Source organism: Ambystoma mexicanum, chromosome 2p (genome assembly GCF_040938575.1).
Source record: "Ambystoma mexicanum isolate Mex_15411 chromosome 2p, UKY_AmexF1_1, whole genome shotgun sequence".
In the NCBI taxonomy this organism is placed as follows: domain Eukaryota; kingdom Metazoa; phylum Chordata; class Amphibia; order Caudata; family Ambystomatidae; genus Ambystoma; species Ambystoma mexicanum.
The window spans coordinates 823,951,082-823,972,866 of record NC_090923.1 but is presented as its reverse complement, the minus strand read 5'-3'; the positions used below and the strand labels follow the sequence as shown (position 1 = coordinate 823,972,866).

Sequence of the window (21,785 nt, the reverse complement as noted above, 5' to 3'; positions counted from 1 at the left end):
TCGGAAGTGCTATCATCGCTTTCGTCGGTGCCGCTAAGGGTCTTTAGCGGTGTGGCGGTAGGGTCATTACCGGCCTGGCGCTGTGCTCGTGTCCGCGTACTCGTAATGGCACGCAATCAGCACGTCTTGCCAAGGCGGACACGTTAATAGCGCCATGCCGGTAAGGGCAGTATTTTACCGTGTTCCGTGTAATGAGGCCCTATGTATTCCACAGTGAACACAGAAAGCATTACATGATTAATTGATCATGGCAGAATGTACTTGTCAAAACAGACAGGCAATAGGTTTAGCACCTCAGCATAATGCTAAGTCTGGTGAACAATGGAATCTTACTTTAGATCAGGCAGCCTTGTGGGGGCCCTGGGCAAGTGCCCCTTTTGCCCTCCCATAAAAACGTCTCTGTTTACAGGCAGTCCTGTTTTTTTTTTTAACAATGAAAGCATAGCACGTGGCAGTGGTCACTAGAGATAGCTAAGCTTGTCTGCGCATGGTGGAGCGGGGCAGCAGATTAACTTTGCTGAAAATGTTGGGGAGGGAACGACATCTGAATGAAAGGGGCCCTGCCAAATGAGTGAGACAAAATGGTGCAAACACCCCTGCCTCCCCTAAAATTACGCCCATGTGGGGACGAATCTGGCTCATATACTTCACAAAAAGGCCCTTGGACTATCTTTACGAGGGCTTCGCTGACAGCACTGTCCTGGTCTCTATTGGTTTAGGAAATGTGGCCCATTCTCATAATGCAAAAGATAAAACTGCAAGTCCCAGGGTGCAACCTCGTGTCTAAAACGCCAGGATTGGCGGAAACGAATTGTATCCCACGGAGACGGTGGGCCCGGTTTGTTTTCCATGAGGAGGGCTGAGGCCTAGGGCTAGGGAAATGTGCTTCAGGTGTCGTGGGCTTCATGTTTCTTTGGGCTCCCGTCTTTCGCGGGGGTCCTGGATGGATATTGTTTTGCAGTAAGCGGTATGTTGCATGGATGCCCCAGAGGGCCTGTTAGTGGCCGGTCACCGGGAGTTTCCTGTCGCGTCTGTATGGAGGGCTGGCCATGGGTTTGTGTTGCTCGGTTTTTGGGTCAGAGCCAAGCCTCGCTACAGTACAGCTGGAGCTGTGTCGGGAAAGTTTCAGGGCAGCCCTCTTTCCTGTGCACGTTACTTCCTCCCGCACGCCCGCCCTGCAGGGGTTGCTTCGGCGGGGTGGAGCCTCTTCCACACAGTGTAGAATGCTCCTCTGCTCTCGCAAGCGCAGGAGAGTCTCTCCCGCGTCTGCGGCGTTGGTACAGGCTTCTTTTCCATCCCCAGCGGTGGAGACCGGCAGACTCTGCCGGGGGAGGAGGGGAGAGCAGCGCATGACGGGGGAGGAGGAGAGGAGCCCCTGACATAAATACAGGAGAGAAGCAGGAAGAGAGCAGCCAGCCGGGCAAGGCTAAACTAAGGGCAGGTAACTGAAAGCGCAGTCCAAGTGGGTGACGGGGACACTCCGAGGGCGGATTAGACAACCGGAGTACAGCGCTCTCTCCTACCAGCGCCCCGCCGACCCTCTAGAAGAGGAAACAGGTCGGCATGAACTTTCAGTGGTCGCTTTTAAGCATGCCCTCGCCCCGACCCACACACTCGCGTCTGTTCCCAGCCCCTGCCCCAGTAGCCTGCTTGTATTTTAGCTAACTGTCCCTCTCGATCGAGAATCTCTCCTTATCTCGCACTCCACCAACAGACCGCCCCCCTTCCAGCAATACCCGACCCTCTTCTGTGGGTCAACGGTCTGATTGAAGTCACTTGCCAGCCGACAGTCTGCCCCCACCTGCTGGCAGTCTCTTCCTGGCCAACACGTCACAGATTCTACCGCACCTGCTTAGAGTCCCTGGCCCCCATCAGTTGACAGTCTCTGTTAGGCTGCTGTCTTCCTAGTGACACTTCCGTCCGATGAAGCAGTCTACCTGCTGACAAACCCCTTCTTGGGCTGTGCCACACTTCGTGACTGTCTCTTCCCCACCTGCTAGTATTCTCTTACAGGCCCTGCCCGGACCTCCAGACATACTCTCCGATTGGCGCCCATCTGCAGTCTCTTCCCATCTACAAACAGTCTCATCCCGACACACCGAAAGTTGACAGTCTGTGCTCCACTTGCTGACAATCCCCGGTGGTCTCTTTGCAGTCTAATATTCTCTTACAGGCTGTCTTCCCCCCCCCCCATTATCTGACAGTTCCTTCCAATGATGTACCCCATCAGCTAACAGTTTCTTTGCAGACAGCCCCGCTTCTGATGCTCCGGCCTACAGACTCCATGATCTGAGGGTCAGGCAGTCCTGCAGTCTCTTCACAAGGTCCTTGCCACCTAGTGCGGTGTGTCTCTCCACTTAGCAACTCAAGTTCCTGTAGACGTTTTTAGGGGACTCGTCTATCCGACATACCCGGAGCGGTCTCTGCCAGCAGTCACTGTCTGCGTTGTGCAGCCATGAAGTCCTGGGTGGTGTTGACCATCCTCATCGTCGTCTACGTGGCCTACTTGCTGCTCGGGGCCCTGGTGGTATCCAGGATCGAGGGACCGTACGAGGCCCAGAAGCGCCAGGAGCTGAGGGAGTACAAGGCCGCCTTCCTGCGGGACAGCCACTTCTGCGTGAACGAGAGCGACCTGGAGGCCTTCCTGGAGAAGGTGCTGAGCGCCAACAAGTACGGCGTGTCCGTCCTGCGCAACGCCAGCACCGACAGCAACTGGGACTTCGCCTCCGCCTTATTCTTCGCCAGCACCCTGGTCACCACCGTGGGTAAGAAGTGGCAACACTTGCATGCAGATTTCTTTAACATCTGTGGGTACAGCTCCAGTCCAACGCTTAATGTACAGCAGGGGATGGGGAGGGTCGTTTATTCATATAGAACGTGCCCTATGCACACGGTCAGACTGAGGCCTCTAACTGGCTCCAGGACCAAGAAAAGTGTCCCAACGTCTCCAATGGTAATTTGCCATTGAATATTTATTTAATAATCATTTATTTTTGACAAGCTGTTTCAGTGGTACCCATGGGGGCATTTTTGATAAACTGTGTTGCAAATTGTGCATTGTAAAGAATATTCGTTCAGTGACACGGGTCATGCCTAGTAGCTGCTCAGTGAGGTAACTCGTCAAACTGGCCCACTGGGGCCCACAAAACTGGCCTACAGTAACATGCGGGGCATTGCCCTATTGCTATGCATGCCAGTATTGGTCTGGCTGTACACATAAGTGTTATACGTATGCGGGGGAGGGGAGTGTCTGGTGGTACACATAATGGTGTCCTACATATGAGGGAAGTATGGACAGTGCTTGAGGTTCATAGTTGACATTTGTAGTCTGGACAGTATGCAGCTGAGCGCTATACAGTATGCTCGGTTTCTTTCAGAGAGGTCTGTAAGCACCAACTCTGTTGTGGAAAAGCCAGGGCATTCCGTATTTCAGTTCTGAAGCCACACAATTTACATGAAACCTTGTAGAGTGTAATGGACTGTGGGTGGACATTTTCTATTGTAATGGGTACTTGAGGTTGAAAGGCATCTCTAAAGTTTGAAACTACAGAAAAAAAGTACATGGAAAAATAAGCGTTTAACAGGTAACTTTGGAGCCCATCTGGCATTCATCACAATGAGTTGTGGTGGTTCTTTTGGCGGGATTTTGTTGTTTTGTTACACCCATGCCGAATTCGTTGTGGGTGTTTGTAACAAAACGCCCTTTACACTCTTTGTTAGAGCCTCTTTCAATGAGGAACTACTGGGCAAAAAGTTTACAACTCAACTCATGCAAGAGTGACTTTATACATGTTTTCTGGCGCTGTAGCCATAAGTCTTATATGGATCTTCATTTCTGGAAAAATGCTAATAGTCAAGAGTTAATATCATCAATGATAACTGCTTTGACAGTAACCACGAAAGTTTGTACACATGTTAAGGGTATCTGTTGTACTTGCGAATTGATTAGCCTCGAAGAAGACCTACGAAGATCAAAACACTTGTCGGTTAGCAAGGACTTGGTCCATTATTGCCTAGTGCAGCACTTGGTTCATTATTAAACATGTTTTTATTCAATCAACCGCAGAACAAGCGCAAAGTTATTGGTTTGCATTTTTTTTGCATATTTCAATTCTGAAACCCAGCAATTTACATTGTTCATTCATGAAACCATTTAGAAGAGTGTAATGGAATTCTAGTGGGACAAAAAAGGTAATATGTGCTGGAGGTTGAAGGGCACCTTTTAAAGTTTGAAACTAGAGAAACAAGTACCTAGAAAAATAAGCGTTAACACAAATATTTCAACTTTGGACTCCATCTGGCATTCATCACAATGAGTTGTGGTGGTGGTTTCTTTTTTTTGGGGTTGTTGTTGGTTGAAAGAAATTGGGGGCCCATACACTCCATCTTTAAAGACTGACTGTAGAGGCGTCGTGTGAAGCACATTTAACTCCTGCCCTTTGTGTACTTCCTGTTTCAACAGGAGAGGCACCGTCTGTCTCGGGTCAGACGGGAACTGCGTGGCGGGGCCGTGTTGTCTGCTCCCCATTGGGCAATAGTTACCCGCGTTGCGTCGTGGTTTCAAATGCGGGTGCGAGGAGCCCCCAAATGTTGTGCCTTTTGGTTCGTCGAACCCCCTAGAAACGTGTGGAATCGATGGGTATTTCGGGTGGAGGACGAAGAGGGTTGGGTTCCTTGTGGGCTGACATCACCCCACATTCCAAAATCGTCCTACATTACCGATGCCAGGTTTGTAGGTCAGGTTTGCCTCGTGCTCACGAACAATGACCGTGGAAGGTTCATGCGTCGACGTACACGGTTGCCTTCTCTGCGTACGTATACATTTCATGTTATGCCCCCGATTGCTTTGCCTTCCTCGCCGCTCGGCTTTCAAGGTGACCTTTGGAGGCACACGGAAGAAATACGTGTGTTCCTTGATGAGAAACAGTGACGCTGGCCTTTCTCTGCTGCGTCTGTAGTGTCCCCTGCTACCCGCCAGGTCTCCATCCAGTGCCTGGATTCTGCTCTGCTTGCATTTCACACTCCTCAGTAAATCCATTCTTGTTATTGTCCTTATTACAAACTAAGTAAAGATGTCACGCGCTCAGGAAGCAGTGGGGGAAGACCTAGGATACGTAAAGGGTGGGCGTGTATTCATTGTCTGCATTGACAGTTAAACGGTTCCAGCTTTCTTACTCCTTTCTTAAGAGGGTGTACTGCAGTATGCCTGGTGCGCTGCAGAACCAGTATGTGTGACGGCTTGCCACCTTCAAGGTCGAGAAAACATTAGTAGTACTGTTTCTGAGGGGTGTGTGCTAATCGGACCCACCTTTCATAAATAATTCATGCTAACCTTCTAGAGCAAATATATTGTTGCGTAGTGAGCTACGCAGTATACGCATGCGCGGCCCATAACTAGGCTCGCACATGCCCAGTTCTAATAAAGACGGCCCGGTAGCCAGTTGCCGCCGGGACTTGAGCAGACCACCCGTGTCCCGTGTGGTTCCTTCGTGTGTGTGTGTGTGTGCACGTGTGCCTGCCAGCGGGGGCCCCGGAGGTCCCCCGCACCCCACAACACTGGCAACAGCAGGAGAGAGATATTACTGCTCCGAGTGAATCGGAGAAAGTGCTTTCTCCGTGCCGTCACAAACACACGCACATGGCCGGCGGCCATCTTGTCTGAATAACGGATCACATCGGTTGCGGCCCAGGAGGGTGCTCGTACGCCGGCTGCGATCTTCTTTCATAAAAGATACATTTTTGGACACTCCATGGCCCTTTTCACCTGAGGGGCCGTGGATCAAAAAAAAAAGGGAATTAAAGTGGGCAACACCCTAGAGGCCACTGGAGAGAGCTGACAGAGCCATCATCCATTGCTGGGGTGCTACAAGACCAATCCTGAGGCTGGACTGGGAGGGTTTGTGCCCAAGGGCCATCTGACTGTGAGTACACATTCCCAGTTGCCACCATGGGTGAGGAGGGTGAAGGAGAGGAAGCCCCTGCGTCAGTCCCACGTAGGATGCACAGCACCCTTGCTCCGATGCCCGAATTTGACACCACCGGCCCACCATCCAAGCTGGGGCCAAAGTGGCTTCTATGGGTTAAGAAGTTGGAAATGTTCTTCAGGGCAGCAGGGGAGACGGATGATGATGATGCCAAAGTTGCTACCATGGTGTACTCTGCGGGCACAGAGGTCCACAGGATCTATGACTCTCTTAACCTTCAGGTGGTCACGTACGATGCTGTGAAACAAGCCCTCCAAGACCTATTTCTCCCGATGGCGAATGTCGACTTAGACAGATTTGTTGTGTGCGGAAAAGCAGAAAGGGGAAGAGACTCTGGACCAGTTCTGCGCACGGCTGAGACACCTCGCAAGCACCTGCAGGTGGGTGAATGAGGAGGAGATGGTGCGCAACCAGCTGCTGCAAGGGTGTAGCTCGGGGAAGCTGAGACTGCAGGTGCTACGGGAGCCGGGCCTGACGCTGCAACAGATCCTCGACACGGGAAGAGCTTATGAGTTGGCAGAGTCCAGAGGGGCGAAAATGGATGCTGCTATGCACCCTGGGAAGGGCGAAGATGCGTTTGCCATCGGCCGTGCGGCCCCAGGAAGAGCGCGATGGACACCCAGGAGAATGGACAGTCCCTCTGCGGTTGGTACTCCGCAGTCATGCCCGTATTGCGGGTATGACCTACCACATGTGGGAGAGTGCCCGGCGAAGACGAGGGTCTGTGGCCGGTGTGGCACGTCCGGGCACTATGAAAGGGGCTGCAGGGCCTCCACCCCTGTGACAGCATCAAGAGGGCCAGCAAGAGTTGGCGGAGCAATGCCCGAAGAGTGAGGGGAGTGTCGGCAATTGAGCAGGGCATGCAGGAGTTGGACATAGCCAAGGAGGAAGAAGAGGAGGAGGAAATCTTCATCTCGAACATCGCCGCCTGCTCCAGAGGTTACAGGCAACCAACGCGCACCGTTAACATTGGGGAGGTGCCCACTCCCGTCCTGATAGACACTGGTGCGTCGGTCTGCGTGCTAGCAGCGGAGCACTATGAGGCACTCCCAGGTCCTCCCAAGCTGAGTCCAAAGCCCGGATATATTCATTCGGTGGAGACGCGCCAATACCCATTCAAGGCTCCACATTGATGGGTCGGTGAGACCGACGGCCCTAAAACACCGGAGGATACCCTTCCACCTGAGGGCCCAAGTGGAGAAGGAGCTTCAGTCACTGGTCGACTTGGACATTATTGAGAGTGTTGAGGGCCCGACCCCGTGGGTCTCCCCGATTGTTGTCGCTCCCAAACCCAAACAGCCGGGTGCCGTCTGCAACTGCGTGGACATGAGGCTGCTCAACCTTGCCATCAAGAGGGAGCGCCATCTCACACCCACGCTGGATGACATCGTCAGCGAGCTGCAAGGAGCGAAGGTCTTCTCCAAGCTGGACCTGAGGTCTGGCTACCACAAACTGGATCTTCATCCTGAGTCGAGGTACGTCACCACTTTCACGACTCACGAGGGGCTGGATCAGTTTAAGAGGCTCAACCCCTATATGAACCCTCAGACCGAGCTCTGCAATGGCACTGCGCAGGCTGAAAGGTCACCTGCACATTCCAAATCCTACTGCAGCATGCACATGCCCGCAGGCTTTTTAATCTTCTGAACCACCTGAATCGAACTCGTAACAATTGCTTGTTTTAGTCAGTCTGGTGGCATCTGTGTGACTGTTAAGGGCCTGTAGTTAAACAGCTGCAGCAATTTGATATTGCACAAGTGTCAGCCCTCTGAGCAGGGACCAGCTGTGATGGGCCTTATTTATTTATATTTGTGTCTGGTCTGACTGTCTCCAAAGCTGCTATGTGTCTCCAATGCTGCCTCTTTGATTCTCCTGCAGCAGGGTCAGCTCCCCTCCGTGGGGTTGTTATGGACTGCAACGGTTTTGTAGGGCAGAGGACGATTTCTGTTTGTTTTTCAGTTGTGTTTTAGGCAGTTCCTCGTTATTGTGGTGTGCCAGAAATGATAACTGATAACTGCACATGATTTAAACGGAGGATATTTTTTGACTTACTTGTCCCTATTGCTACGATGAGGTTCCCTATTTTCAACTGAAAACATACAAAAACAGTGAGAGAATGTTAGGTGGGCTAGAGGTGGTTTGCTTTTTGCCAGAGAAGCATATTTTGCACCAAAAAGACGCCCACTTGACTAATGTTGCACCAACTAGTAAGATGCCTTTGTGCACTAGGACCCCAACCGGCCCATGAAGCTGGGGTTTGCCCAATAGCACTTTAAGATGAGTAGCAGCACCCGTGAAATGGATGGGGATGTAGATTAATACTCTAGTATCAACTCAATGGTTTGGCAAAGGTGAGTCTGTTTAATGACAAATACAAAAAACGGGGAGTTTCGTGAATATCAGCGGTTGCTTGATCTTCCTTCTCGCTTCAACAACTCCAACAAACTTAATAAAAAAACGATCCTTTTATACCAAAAACTCATAATCGCTGACATGTAACGCTTAAAATGTTGCATGCAATTCTATTGGTTATAGGATGGTAACTTTAATATAGGTGCTATATCTGTATATGGTAACAGAGTGAGGGGATTGGATGAACAGTGTCAGGTGGGGCATCTAAGCTCTTCCTTCAAAATGGCTACTGTGGACGTCACAAAAGGACAACGTCTCATTGGTTCTACTAACTATAGGACCCTAGATTACTTGGTCCCTATGATTGGGTTGGCACCAATCCCACTCATACTTTTCCACTAGTTTAGCAGCGTGCAGAATATCCGGCCAGGTGTAGGGTGCTTGTCTGCTCCTCCCAATTATTGCTACAATCAGTCATCACCTCAGTGGTCATGTGTCAATTATTGTGGTTGGGCTCGAGATGGCACAAGGCCAGGCGTAGGTGTGACAGCTTCATCTCTTCTCGCTTGGCTGGTCTCGTGATTCAGACACCGTGAAATTGTCTCATTCTCCATCCAATGTGTGTATTTGATTTAGTTTTGCCCACCACCTGCTTTCTGTGGCTTATCTTTTACCTTTGATATCGTTATTTCACTTTAGGTTCATGATGTCCCTTATCCATGGTGTTTCGTCTCTTTTCGTCATTCGCAGGTCGTCATATCTTCTATATGTGAGTCAGTCCGGGTTCTTGTGATGTCACCATTCGTCTTCCTTTAGGACTTTCTTGGCTTCTTCAGGCATTGTGTTTTGGCAATCGTCAGTTTGTCTCACTTGTCGATATGGTTTCCTCAACGGATACCTTACTGTCGAAGGTTTCTTATGTGCAGGTACTTCAATAGGTGCTGTCAGTCTGATAGGTACTGGGCAGAGCCCCACTGTGGCTCTCTGCTGGTTTATTTGCTCATCATACGTCACATATTTCAGCATGAAAGTTCCTGGTACTTCAAAATGAACGATTTTGAGTGCGGGTCCTGCTTGGGACCTCTTCTATACCTTGCTTCGGCTTACTTGGATTTCTTGCACAGTTGCAACTGAAGGCGCCTGGTCCCAACACAATACCAAAGAAGCCAAATAAAGGACACACCCCACCAGGGAATGAGACCAGGAGATAGATTGCAAGTTGAAAAAGTTTTATATAAGATAAAGTTGTGCATGCAGAGAACTCTGCTGCCCTGAGAGCGCTCTGCCAGACATTACATGGGCAGCACATTATAAGGTTTGGAAATGTCACTACTGACGCTCCACCTTAGGTGCATAATACTTGAACACAATAGGATAGACCTATGGATACATTATGTGAATATACAAGCCGGCCACACAGGATTGGTTGGTAGCTTGAATGTTCTGTGTGCAGCATGTGAGTCAGCTGTGCTCGATTCCGCGGGGTAAAGGTCAGACTCACAAGATACAACATTGCTAACTGAATCTACAACAGGAATTAAAGACATCAGGCAAATGACCATCGTAAATGGCTGACATTAACGTGGGTGCTGTAAAGTCCATTTTGACAAGTGTATGGTTAATTTGCCCTTTACCCTTAAGGACCCATAAACCACAGTACTCTGATCCAGGTGCCCCCCATGGTGGTTTTTAATCTGCCTGATGCCTCATGATATAAATTGACGTGTGTTGTTTCTACAACAGATATATGGTATGGGGGGGTTAAGGCTGTCGTGGGTGCTCGATTTGGTCACTTCAAGGGGTTAGATGTATATCTTCCTCAAAGAAGTGGAGGGGCAAAGGCTCTGTAAGTTGTAACTTCCAAAGGTGGGGGTCGAAGGAGCACAAGCAGGTTTGTGGAGACAGATGGGCATGCGGGCCATGGTTTGCTCCGGTCACACGCAGGGCAGTGAGCTCAGAGGAAGAGCAGGGATACTGAACATTTGCAACAATACATGGTTGAACTCTCGTGAGAAATGGGTAAGCTGCCAGGAGGGGGAGGCTGGGCTTGCTGCGTGCAGCGCTGGACAGGGGGAGAGATGGTTTTTAGAGATCATTGTGCGGCTGCACAAAAGATGGCGTGTAGGGTGGCACAAAATGGAGTCTGTATGGTTTTGTTTACCGTCTTACTTGTTGTCAATAGATATACAAACGTGGGGACATCTCCCACCATTGGGTGAACACAAGATCCATTTCATGTGGGAATGTCGAGGAGGGGTCAGAAAGACCTTCCCTTCCCAAACAACATAACTCATGACAACCAATGAGCTCGCTAAAGGCCATGGCCTTTTTTTTTTTTACCCTTTTCTAAAGCTTCAAGCTCTCGCTTATGCGGGACAGCTTCAGGCTTTAGGAAAAAAAAGGCCCCGACTTTTAGCAGCCTTGCCTTTTATTCCATAATGGTGGCACTGGCCCCAGCGGTGATCGCTGCATCTCTTAGTTAAAGGGATGCCTGGCGAGGGCAGGTGGTGCCCCCTTTAACTAAGAGATGCAGGGATCGGCACCCTCTCACCCGGGGTGTTAGGTTCACAATCCCATCTTAGTTAAAGGGATGCCTGGTGGGGGGTCAGCATCACAATTAAGTGCGAAAAAGGTGGGATGCAGACTCCCACCAGTCATCTCTTAAACTAAGAGCTGCAGGGATTATCACCTTCGCACACCAATTGAGAGGTTAATGGTCGCTGCAAAGGGCTGCCTGGTGGGGGTCAGGCTGCCCGTTAGGCCACGTTCTGCCCCTTGTAGGCCATGCCCCTAATGAGCCCTATCGCGATTTCCCAAGCCACTTAATCTCCAGGGGTAGGGAGTGTGTACGGGCTGAAGGAGTTTTAGCCAGTGGTCCGCTGGGGGATCCCTGCAGCTCCAAAGCAGGGTCCAGTAACCTGTGCTCCATGGAAGGCAGGATGGGGAGAGGGGCCAGGACAGTTGGCTGACAACAGCCGAGCCAAGTGCAGGGGAAAGCAAAGGCACACCCCCTCCCTCCCTCGCTCTACTCCCTGCCCCTCAGACTCCTGGAGCCAGGCAGGGTGAGTGGGCAGGGTGTGAGCAACACCTTTGACAGCCCACCAAGGTGGTACTAAGCACACCAGGGCGAGGCAGGCAGGAAATATCAGCCAGCACCAAAAGAAGCACTTCGGGGTGCAAAATCCGGTTTGCGCCAGCCGGCCGTGGGCTGGACGCCGCTCCCACACAGGCAGACGAAGCCCAGGGCCATCTCTTGGCACACTATAAGGAGCTGCATTTGTAGCAAACAAACGCAAATCAGTTTGGGACTCCGTACAGAGCACCAACAAGTACCTTGCTTATGCAGAATACTTTTTCTTTTCCCATAACCCCCCCCCCCCAACCCAAGAAAAAGGGAGATGAGAAGAAAGAACAGGGCACTGTACTGGGCCCACATTGTCGTGGGACCAAGAAGGCGGCACGGACCAGATGGCGTAACCTCAGGCCCCGTGCCCAAAAGTACACATTATGTTTATGGTTATTATGATGAGGATTGTTTATTACCATATAATTAATTATGTGCAATTAAAAACGCACAGCCTTTTTATTGCCAACACTCAATGTTTTGTGTGGTATACGGTAGAAACATTGGGTCTTAGCTGTCTACCTTTGGGTCCACAGGTTACTTGATAGCACCACCTTTATACAGTCACAATTTTATCCTTAATTAATGGAGGCAGAGCTATGCCTTCTCTCTGCACCTTGACGAGAATTCTCGCGTAGAACAACGGCCTGTTATTTTGCTCTAGTAAAGGTCAGACCGACCTTACCAGACGTTGGTTTTGAGTAATGTATACGCGCTCTCTGTATATGCCCTCAAATTTGTTTTTGGTTTGCTGGTGAGTAGGGGAGTGGAAAGTGAGGGTTCTGTTGGCGTATAGGTGCTCGTTTCATGGCCATTATAGGACTTCATAGAGGCCGTAAACTGGGGAAGGAAGTACTCTGGCATTAGGATATTTTTGCTGAACACCGTGAAATTGACCAAATCTGCTGAAGCTTCCTTTATAGTACGCCACCAACTTTAGATGTGACTGGAGGCTGCAATTATTTACTGTCGGTAGCAGCAGTGAGTGGCGGCTGGTCATCATTTTCTTTGGAGAGGTGTAATGTCCCTAATATGCAGAAGCGACTGGGCATAGCGAAAGAAGCTCCAACCAAGGTGGGTTCAGGGAGGTTCTACCGGCCCCCCTTCCCCCCAGATTTCTTTTCAAATAATGTGTTTAAAATTGTGCGTTTTGCAGCACACTTTTTATGAAATACTTGGGGAAAGCACCGTACAATTTCCAATTGGCTTTGTAGGGTAACCCTATGGAGAAAAAAAAAACAGTAACTGACAGGCCACCAACAGTGCACAGAAGCATTCACCAACACACTTTCATTATGCTTACCGCCTCCCGCCCCTCCCACAAAATATTGTATAATTCTGCCTCTGTAAAAAGACACTCCTGTTACCTTTGCCTGTAATGGATTCACTCCACTGAAAGAAACGTGATTCTGTTGGCTGAGCCAATACATGCCGGTATCCCCCTTAAAAGAGCGCACACACGTTGGCTTTTATCGTAATGCACTAATGCCATTATGAGAGAGCCTCCATGCTGGCTGCAGCATTCTAAGGACTCACTAGGTCATGTTGGCTTTGCTCACGACACGTTAATTCCACTGTAAGAAAATGTGTCCATGATGGCTGTGCCAATATATGTCAAGATCCCCATGTAGTTGCGCACACGTTTGACCCTAATGAACTAATGCCAGAGTAAAAAAACATGTCCCTGCTGGCTGCATACATTCCTACTTAATGACGTAGTGACACACTAACCAGACATGTTGCATGCTAAATCCCAAGCTTTACTTCTGATGCCTCGTTAATCCTCCAACCCCCCCACCGCTACACACTCTTAACACAGCCACAATAGTTGCCCCCCTCCCGCCTGCATGTGCATTTCATATGCACACTTCTCTCATGCATACACACTGCACTCTTGCACACACAGACATATTCGCACACGGACACATTCTGCTCCGCGACCCACTCGCATACATGCATGCCTTACCGAAATTCAAACACACACACACGCAGTTTCCTCTACTACACTTGTCTGCTGACGCACCACTCTGACCGAAATGGCCTGCTCTGCCCCTTTGCTTGCTGGCCAAGTCATCTGTCAATCCGGGAACCCCGATTGCGCATAGGCTGAGAGGAGACTGAACAAGACCTTCAACACTCGCCCCCTTCTCAATCGAAGTGGCTATGACATCCGATCCATGCCCAACCTAAATAAAATATTCATGGTGCAAGAAGCTCCCCTGCACAGCCCCACCGCCACCATTATGTTGGGCCCGAAGGACACCGCACGACGGCAGTTTCTATCATGACTGCAGCATATTTTTAAATTCACGTACCACTTATTTTCACTTAGCACAAGAAAAAAGGAAGGGGTAGTCTTGGGTCCAAACCCACCAGCCATCACTGGCAGTGTTGTGCATCCAGTCTCCGAGAATGCTGCTTCCTTAGAACTGACTTGTTTTGTGCTTGACTTCAAAAGCACTTCAAGGGAAATGAACAGTAGTTGCTGTGCAAAAAATGATTACTGGTGGGTGTTGTGCTCTGGTAAGCAGGGTTGGACTGGGCCATAACATTGTCTCGGGCACCAATGAAAAATTGGCCCACGTTTGCAAATGGCTTTTGATTCATTTTGGGACACTGTTTGAATAGTACCCAAGAGGGAGTTTTTTGGAAAACTGTGATGCAAATTGTGCATTTTAAAGAATATATATTCATCGACACTGGTCAAAACTACTAGCGGTATAGTGATACGACTCATCCAACTGGCCCGCATTGACCAAAAAAACGGTGTCGCGCCAGCCTTTTGCATTTTTGGTTCGACAATGGGCCTGTTGCCCTATAGGCCAGCCCTAGCCTGCTGGTAAGTAAATATGCGGTAAAAGGCCAGTGGAATGAGGCTGGGCTGATGTGTTGGACAGGAAAAACAGGCCTCCTGGTTAACAGTGAGATCTCCTATGCATTCCTTAGTCAGTCTTGTGCTTTCAGGGCTGCTGGACTGGAGTCATTTAGAACTGGGTGAAGACTAGCAGCATAGAATGAATTGCCCTTTCTGAATAAGTGATTTCTGCGAATGAACCTATGGGTTTGACACAACATCCAGAGAAGCTTGAGTAGCCGGTTTTAATCCTTCATGATACAACTTTATGAAATCGCTCAATAAGAAATCCTTGACTTAAGCAACCATTCACCCTGTAGAAAAGGGCCAAAATTACCTCTCCGCTGTGCTCATTATGAATGAATAAATAAAACGCATGTTTTTAGAAGTATATGGTTGCTTCATATTTCTCATGCGCCGCAAGAAGTAAAGGTTTCACATGATTTTTATTGTGTAGTGATTAGTATTTCAGAAAGTGGCCCTTTGTGATGACACGTGTTTCGGCGGTCACGGCGCCTTTCTCACCGAAACACGTGTTAACACAAAGGGCCACTTTCTGAAATTCTAATCACTACACAATAAAAATCATGTGAAACCTTTACTTCTTGCAGCGCATGAGAAACTTGAACATGTTAAACGGAGCGGAGGGACTTCTTTCTCCGTTTCAATTTCATATGCATGCGACACCTGCCTTGTACTAAAAGTGATCTTAGGACGCTGATGCCTACACGTTGGTATCCCCTAAGAAGTTCCTCATATCCTTTTTATGTTCATGTTTTTAGAACCCTTCCTCTAGGAGTGAACCATCTGAGGTCTCGTCTGATGCAGTAGACTAGGTTTTATTTAAGGTAATTCGATGAGTCGCTGAGATCTAGAAGGGAGGGCTTCCCAATTCATCCAACCCTGAATTAAGGGCTTTCTTTCCCACAAGAATTCCAGTCCATGCTTGGCGGTGATCAAAAGGCCAAGATCTCCTGATCAGACATGTGGCTGAGCAGCAAAGGGAACTCTCTTCACAGAAGTATGCAATTGCTGTGTCTCCCACTGCAGAAAAGAGTAGGTGTGCTAATTTGAGGAGGGCCAGTTTTCCACTGGAAGTCTGTGAGCCGAGAGCAAGAGACGGTCGTCTCCGCTTTTAAAGCGGTGAAGGAACCTTCCTTTTCTTCTCCTAGCCGTCTCTTCGAGACAAAACCCTGCCTTTTTTGTCTCGAAAGGAAGCCACGTTGCACTTTCCCTGCTCTTTTAGCCCAAGTCCCTTGAGTCGAAAGGTTAGTTTATTAGTTTCATGCTCACTTAGCTCTCACAGCTCACCTAGCTAAGGGTAGGTAGAGGATTTGTTTTTTAATCCTGTTGCCAGTATTTATTTAAGGTCTACAAATGTTGGTCAGTGGTCTATTCCTTAAGAAAATTCCATGTTTCCAGACCCTCTGATTAAGATCTCTGGATTCTGTGACAAATCGCGGGATTCGGTCAGAAGGATACATGGAAGCACAGCTTCTAATGCTCGGAGGAAGATGGCATAAGTGCCAGAGTTGCGCTCCAGAAGATCCAGGCTCAGAGAAGTAGAAGAACTGGCACAAGGTTCCAGGAGGAACCGAATAACAAGTGGTGGCGTGACTGAGAATATGAGGGAGTGCCTCAAGGACGCTGAAACCACTTACCAAAGGGCACCAAATAGCGTGCGGAAGAGGAAAAAGTGGCAAGGGAAGGCGCCGTCCTGACATCACGAGAAGAGAGACCTGGTCGATATACAGACCCGGTGACACTATCTCTGCGTCAGAAAGGTAACTGGGAGAGTCGTAGACCCAGGGAGGCAACCAACAAATGGGATACTCGTGCTCATTCCCAGTGATGAACAAGGGTGTATTAAGTGGAATCCCAATTGGGCTGCTCATATTTGTCCCAGTAAGGAGCAAGTCCTAGAGAAGACTGAGAATCGTTATTGGAGTTCTCCTACTCATCTCAGTAAAGAGGAAATGTTGGAAATAGGGAAGTGAGAACTGTTACACAACCAGTATTGGTTTCCTTAATCGGGAAGAGGGTTGGACATTGAATCAAGCAAGTCTCAAGTGTGTATAACAAGATGAGATCAAAAGGGACCCAAGAGAAAGGAACAAACAACCAAAAAGATCAAAAGAGAACAAGATAAGGGAGAAAGAGAAGTGGAAAAACCCAATATCTGAACTTTACGACTTGATAAAAGTAGTTTTGTAGAACTACCTACAAATACTTTACTAAGTTGAACTTGCTAAGAAAGTAGCCCATAGGAAAAGGATAGTCATTCTCCTGTGCCTTAGTTAATTTGGTGGTAGTAGGGTTAGCATAGATTAGTTTCTCACTGATAACTGACGAGCACCCCAGTTTAGTTTTGGTTGGAGAAAGCTGGGTGTTTATCCGTATTCGATAATAAAATTGGAGTCAAAACGAAATGTCTGTGTCGTACTTCTGACCCACCACAATGCCCACTAATTTGTGTTTATTTGCAGAAAGCAGCACAAAGCAGGCCATTTGGTTGTCACTGTTTTGTGAACTATATATATTTTTTCTTAGGAATTTAATCTGGCTTTTTGAGTGTAGGAAGCGGCTGCTCCAAGTTTATAGTTCCTTACTGGAGTGATGCGGCTTAACGCCGCCTGGTCCATTCCTCTACTCTACTCTCATGCCCGGTCGGCGAGGTTGCACCGACACGAGCTGCTGGGAACCATGACTTGGGGTTGCTGCTGATTGCAGCCAGCTGACTGGTCGACTGCAAGAGCTGCAGAGCCTGGGGGCGTGGAATCCCAGTGGCTGAAACAGTGGAATACGGATTGCAGTGCGTGGAGAGCTGGTGTTTCCCTCAGGACTGGTGTTCACACCAAGCCGCATTGGGGGATGAAGCTTTGATGTGTGGTTTACCCTTCTGTGTAGCATAAGAGGACACTACTTCATACACATACAGCTCCACACCCAAATACACTGTACTACTCGCAGGGTAGAACAGTAAGGCTGAATGTCAATTTTGCCCGACGCCTCTTATGAAGTACATCAAGCTATCCAGGCCTCCTGGCCTTCCTTGAGCATGTACAACCTCTGCAGCAAGGCATCAGATGCAGGGAAGCCCCCCAAACATAAGGAGACATAGTCCCAGCTTGCTGTGCCACAAATTGTGAAAATCAGAAATACCCCGTTACTTGTTGTGGCAGTTCAGGAGGAGGACACCGACCCCAAGAGGCCATCACTGATTTTTTTAAAATTATTAAACTATAATCAAAAGCCCTATCTTTCCTCATTGCTATGGGGTATTGCCTGCCAATATAAATGACTAAGGTGCTCGTCGGTCACCCGGAGGTTACCAAAAAAATGTCAGCTGTCCAAAAATGAATACTAACTGACCCTACCACTATTCTAACCAAAAATAAAGGCGGGAGAATGTCTTCCTTCTCCCGATTGTCTTTCTTGGAGTTCTCCTTTGCTTCAAGGATATTGCTAGTAGGCTATTTTCAAATAGTCTCTTGCCACCTTCTGTACAATGTATTGCAACTCTTTCATAAAGTTTTTAGGTTGCCCATTTTCCTTTGACTTCCATGAATTCCTCATAGCTTTCTGACTTCACCTTTGTCCTAGGCTGATCTGCCTTTTGGATTTCTTTAAGACACTTTCCTATGGTATATGCTTTCTTGGCCATTGATGTTCTCTCTCTTGGGGTGATTTGGTTTGTGGCTCTTTGCTCTTATAGGCTTCTTTTTATTTTACTTCATAGAATTCTTGTTCTGATTCACTACATTCTTCAGCCATTAAAATATCTGTTGTTTTCCCTTCTTCCCAGAGTACTTGGGCCTCCGTTTCAATAGTCTCTCTTTCAAACTTAACGCAGATGCTCTTTCTTAGAATATTATAGTTCCACTTCATTAACTTTACATTCCAGTTCTCGTTGATTTTCTCCGGGACGAGTTTCTCCTGCTTGATAATGATTGCCCAGCAGTCTCCCCGTCCTTCCCGTTGCCTTGGTAGCTGAAGAGGGAACGTCTCCAGGGCTGGTGCCTGCTCGGGTCTTCTTCGTTCATTCCTGTTCTCTGGCATCTTGCTTCTGACGGTGTCTTGCTCTCTGTCGATTCGCTCTCCGCGGTGGCACACATCACTTCGTGTAACCAGCTGTTACTCACCGAACGTGAATGCCCGAGACCGAAGACCACATGTGGCCGGGAATTTGATTGTAGAGCTCGGGTTGCAGCCCCCTCATCGAGCCTCCTCTCTATGAGGGAAAAGGATCTTTTCAATGATATGGCCCTCTACTGTATGAACAGTACAAAGGCCCCGATCACTTAAGAGCGGGGAGAACACACCGCCACGGAACCAGCTGCAAAGAAAGGAAAGATCATAGGCAATAAGTGACAGATAGGTATATAGGATCAAAAGACTCTTTGTGCTATACCTGATATGTCCTCCCCCCAGTCCGGCTACAAGGAACACAGGGATGATCTTCCTATTTATAACACAAAGTGGTGTTGTAAACTAATGGGTAACCCAGGGTGTTATCACAATAGAAGGAGATCGTGCCTTACCATCGGAGGTATTGGATTCACTTTAAGGGAGACAACGGCAGGTGTAAAATAATAAAAGGGGTAGGTTAGTAAGGGCAGCACTCCCGGGCGGCAGGAGGCGCGCTCTAGTTACGGGTTGGTGCAACACTCAGCACAGCGTCTTTTATGCACATCCGAAGATGTGGTGAAGTATAATGGGAGGATGTAACGGTGGATTACAGGAGTCGGAGAAGATACTAAAGGCGTGGAGTACAATGGATTTCACAATCAGACAAACCGTAGACACCCCAAGCAGAAGGAAGTGGAGCAACTCGCCATCCACGTAGCATGCACAGACGACGTGCAGTTGAGGAGAATGGAGCTGCACTTGTTGTGAGCAGGTAAGAACACCAATGTTCAGAAACATGAAGATGAATGAGCCCGGCACATAATAGGAGCGAAAGCAGCCAAATCGAAAAGCAGTATTCCAAGGGGCACAGGCGGACATAGTGAAGGTCAGAGACAACAGACCGTGCAGTTCAATAGAGCAGGCAAGGTCCTGGTACACAGTCTGGCTGCGTTGGGAGTAAGACGGAGGGTGGTGCAATACAACAGAGGCAAAGGTCCTGGTACACGAGCGGGCGGCTTTGAGAGCACGACGGAGGGCGGTACAATCCAACAGAGAAAGCAAATGTCCTGATACACGGGCGGGCAAGCTAATAATCCAAATCAACGGGCAGAGCAGTCCGAAGGGAAACACCAGGAGTTCTAGTACACGGGTGGGCAGAGCTTGAGACAGCAGATGTAAGGCTATGCTCTGCGAGGAGATGGAATCAGAATTCCAAAACAGTCAACAACTTCAAACAGAAGCGGCGAGGCACTAATTCTAGCCACTTATGTAGGCGGAAGCAACCAAAAGGAACGTTCAGGAAGAACGTAGAATAATCACCTGATAAGGATACAAGCAGCATGGGAGTTGTAGCCCTTTTTACGGCGCACGCTGCCTTGATCTCCCCTGCAATTTCCAGCAGGCAGGAAACGGTGCAACAAAACGACTGACACTGCAAGGATGGGTAATAACATCTTTGCGCATAGCTCTAGGGTGTTTCTGGGTCCGCATGTCGCGAGACCTGGTGGGGCCCTGCAAGCGCTTGCGCGTGTTCCTACGAAGTGTGACACCAGCTGTCTTGCTGATTCCTCAGGCGAATGATTTCGGCGTTGTTATATGGGTGCACTGTCCACCACGAAGCTGTTGTGGTCACTCCACAACCATGACTTGAGTTCCTGTCTCTTTGGGTTCTCCGTCCCTTTAGACGCTGTACCGTTGGCTCCTCGCTCTTACATCTGGAGCCCTTTCGAAATTCCTGTGCTCCGCGGGCCTTGTTGGCTCCGCCTCTCTCTGGTGTTGTGCTGTTTGGGGGCTTACCCTCTGTGTATGCCTCTCTGGTTCCCCACAGCTCAGTGTGCCTTCCTTCTAGTTTTTTAGTTTTTTTAGTCAGTTAAAGGGAGGTCTATTTAAAGAGACAGCTCCTCTTTCTTGTGCGTACCAATATGTATGATACTTAGTAAAGTCTCTGTGATCCCAAATATGCCACCACAGGGGATGGCTTGGGGAGTTCCTCATACGAACGGGAGTCCTTGTCCCCAAAGGGGGAGTCTCTCCCAGTGAAGTCCCACTTGCCTCGACCCCCTAGAGAAGCTGTTGCAGTGACGGCACCTCTCGATCCTCATTTGGCCTTAAAGACTCAACTGATTCTCCTCCTATCTTTCTAACCGCACCTTCTCAGTCTCCTGGGGTGGCTGCTCCTCCCCTATCTTTCCTCTCAACCACAGCGTTCCCCAAAGTTCTGTCCTTGGCACCTTTCTCTTCTCTCTCTATGCTTCCATCCTTGCTCCTATTATCTCCTCCTTTGGGGTCTCACACCATTTCTATGCTGATGATACCCAGCTCTTCCTCTCCTTCTCCTCCTTCTCTCCTGACATCCACCATAAGCTTTCTTCTTGCCTCTCTGCTATTAAATCCTGGATGTCCTCACTTCCTTACTCTTAATGCAGATAAAACTGAACTTCTATTCTGCCCCACCAACACTCTTCCTCCTCCCTCCCCTCTTTTCATTCTCTTTCCTCCTTCCCAACTCCCCTTCTCTCCCCACGCCCGCAACCTTGGTCTCCATATCGACCCCCACCTCTCTCTCACCACATTTCTCTCACTGTAGATCTTGCCGCTTCCACCTCTACAACATCTGTAAAATTCGCCCCTTCGTAACCTTTCATGCTACCAAGCTCCTAATCTCCTCCCTCATCTTCTCCAGACTCTTCTACTTCTCCACTCTTTTCTTTGGACTCCCTTCCTCTCACCTCTCCCCCCTCAAATCGATCTACCACCCTGCCATCCGCTCCCTCTGCCTTCTCACCTCAAGACTCCATCTCCTCTTAACTCACCAGTTTGGCTCCCATTTCACTCCTAGCTCAAATTTAACTTCCACTGCCTAGTCTTCAAAGCCCTCTATTGTCTTGCCCCTCCCTACCTATCCTCCCTTCTCACTTTCTATACTCCTTCTCGTTCTCTCCGCTCCACCAATCATTTCCTTCTCTTTCCTCCTCCACCCTGTGCCGCCTCCCGTTTTCGCTCCTTCCAACTTCTCGCACCTTTCCATTGTAACCGCCTACCCCTCCCCATCCGCTCTATCACCTCCTACCCTTCATTTCGCACTTCTCTAAAATCCTATCTCTTCCACCTTTCCCCCTAGCATCTTTTTGCTTCCTCTCTCACTACTGAAGCCACTACTGAAGCCACTTCTACCCACTCCTTCTGCCCCCTCTCTCACTCTGGTCCCTCTCCATTAGCGATTAAACTCATCAAGAATGTAAATTGTTCCTTGTACTGTTTTCTGGTTTAGATTCAATTGTCATGTTCTGCTTGTTGTATTTGTTTGTTCCTCTTGTAAAGCGCTTTGAATTAAAGCACTATA

At 48.9% G+C, this 21,785-nt stretch overlaps 1 protein-coding gene across 1 annotated transcript in view; it reads left to right on the top strand.

Moving 5' to 3' along the window:
* The first annotated feature begins 913 nt into the window (after positions 1-913).
* Positions 914-21,785, top strand: part of KCNK6 (potassium two pore domain channel subfamily K member 6) — a 231,800-nt gene continuing 210,928 nt past the window's right edge. Inside the window, exon 1 of the mRNA XM_069644524.1 lies at positions 914-2,765. Within this exon, the coding sequence (XP_069500625.1) occupies positions 2,456-2,765 (310 nt within the window). The 5' untranslated portion in view covers positions 914-2,455. The remainder of the gene's footprint in view (positions 2,766-21,785) is intronic.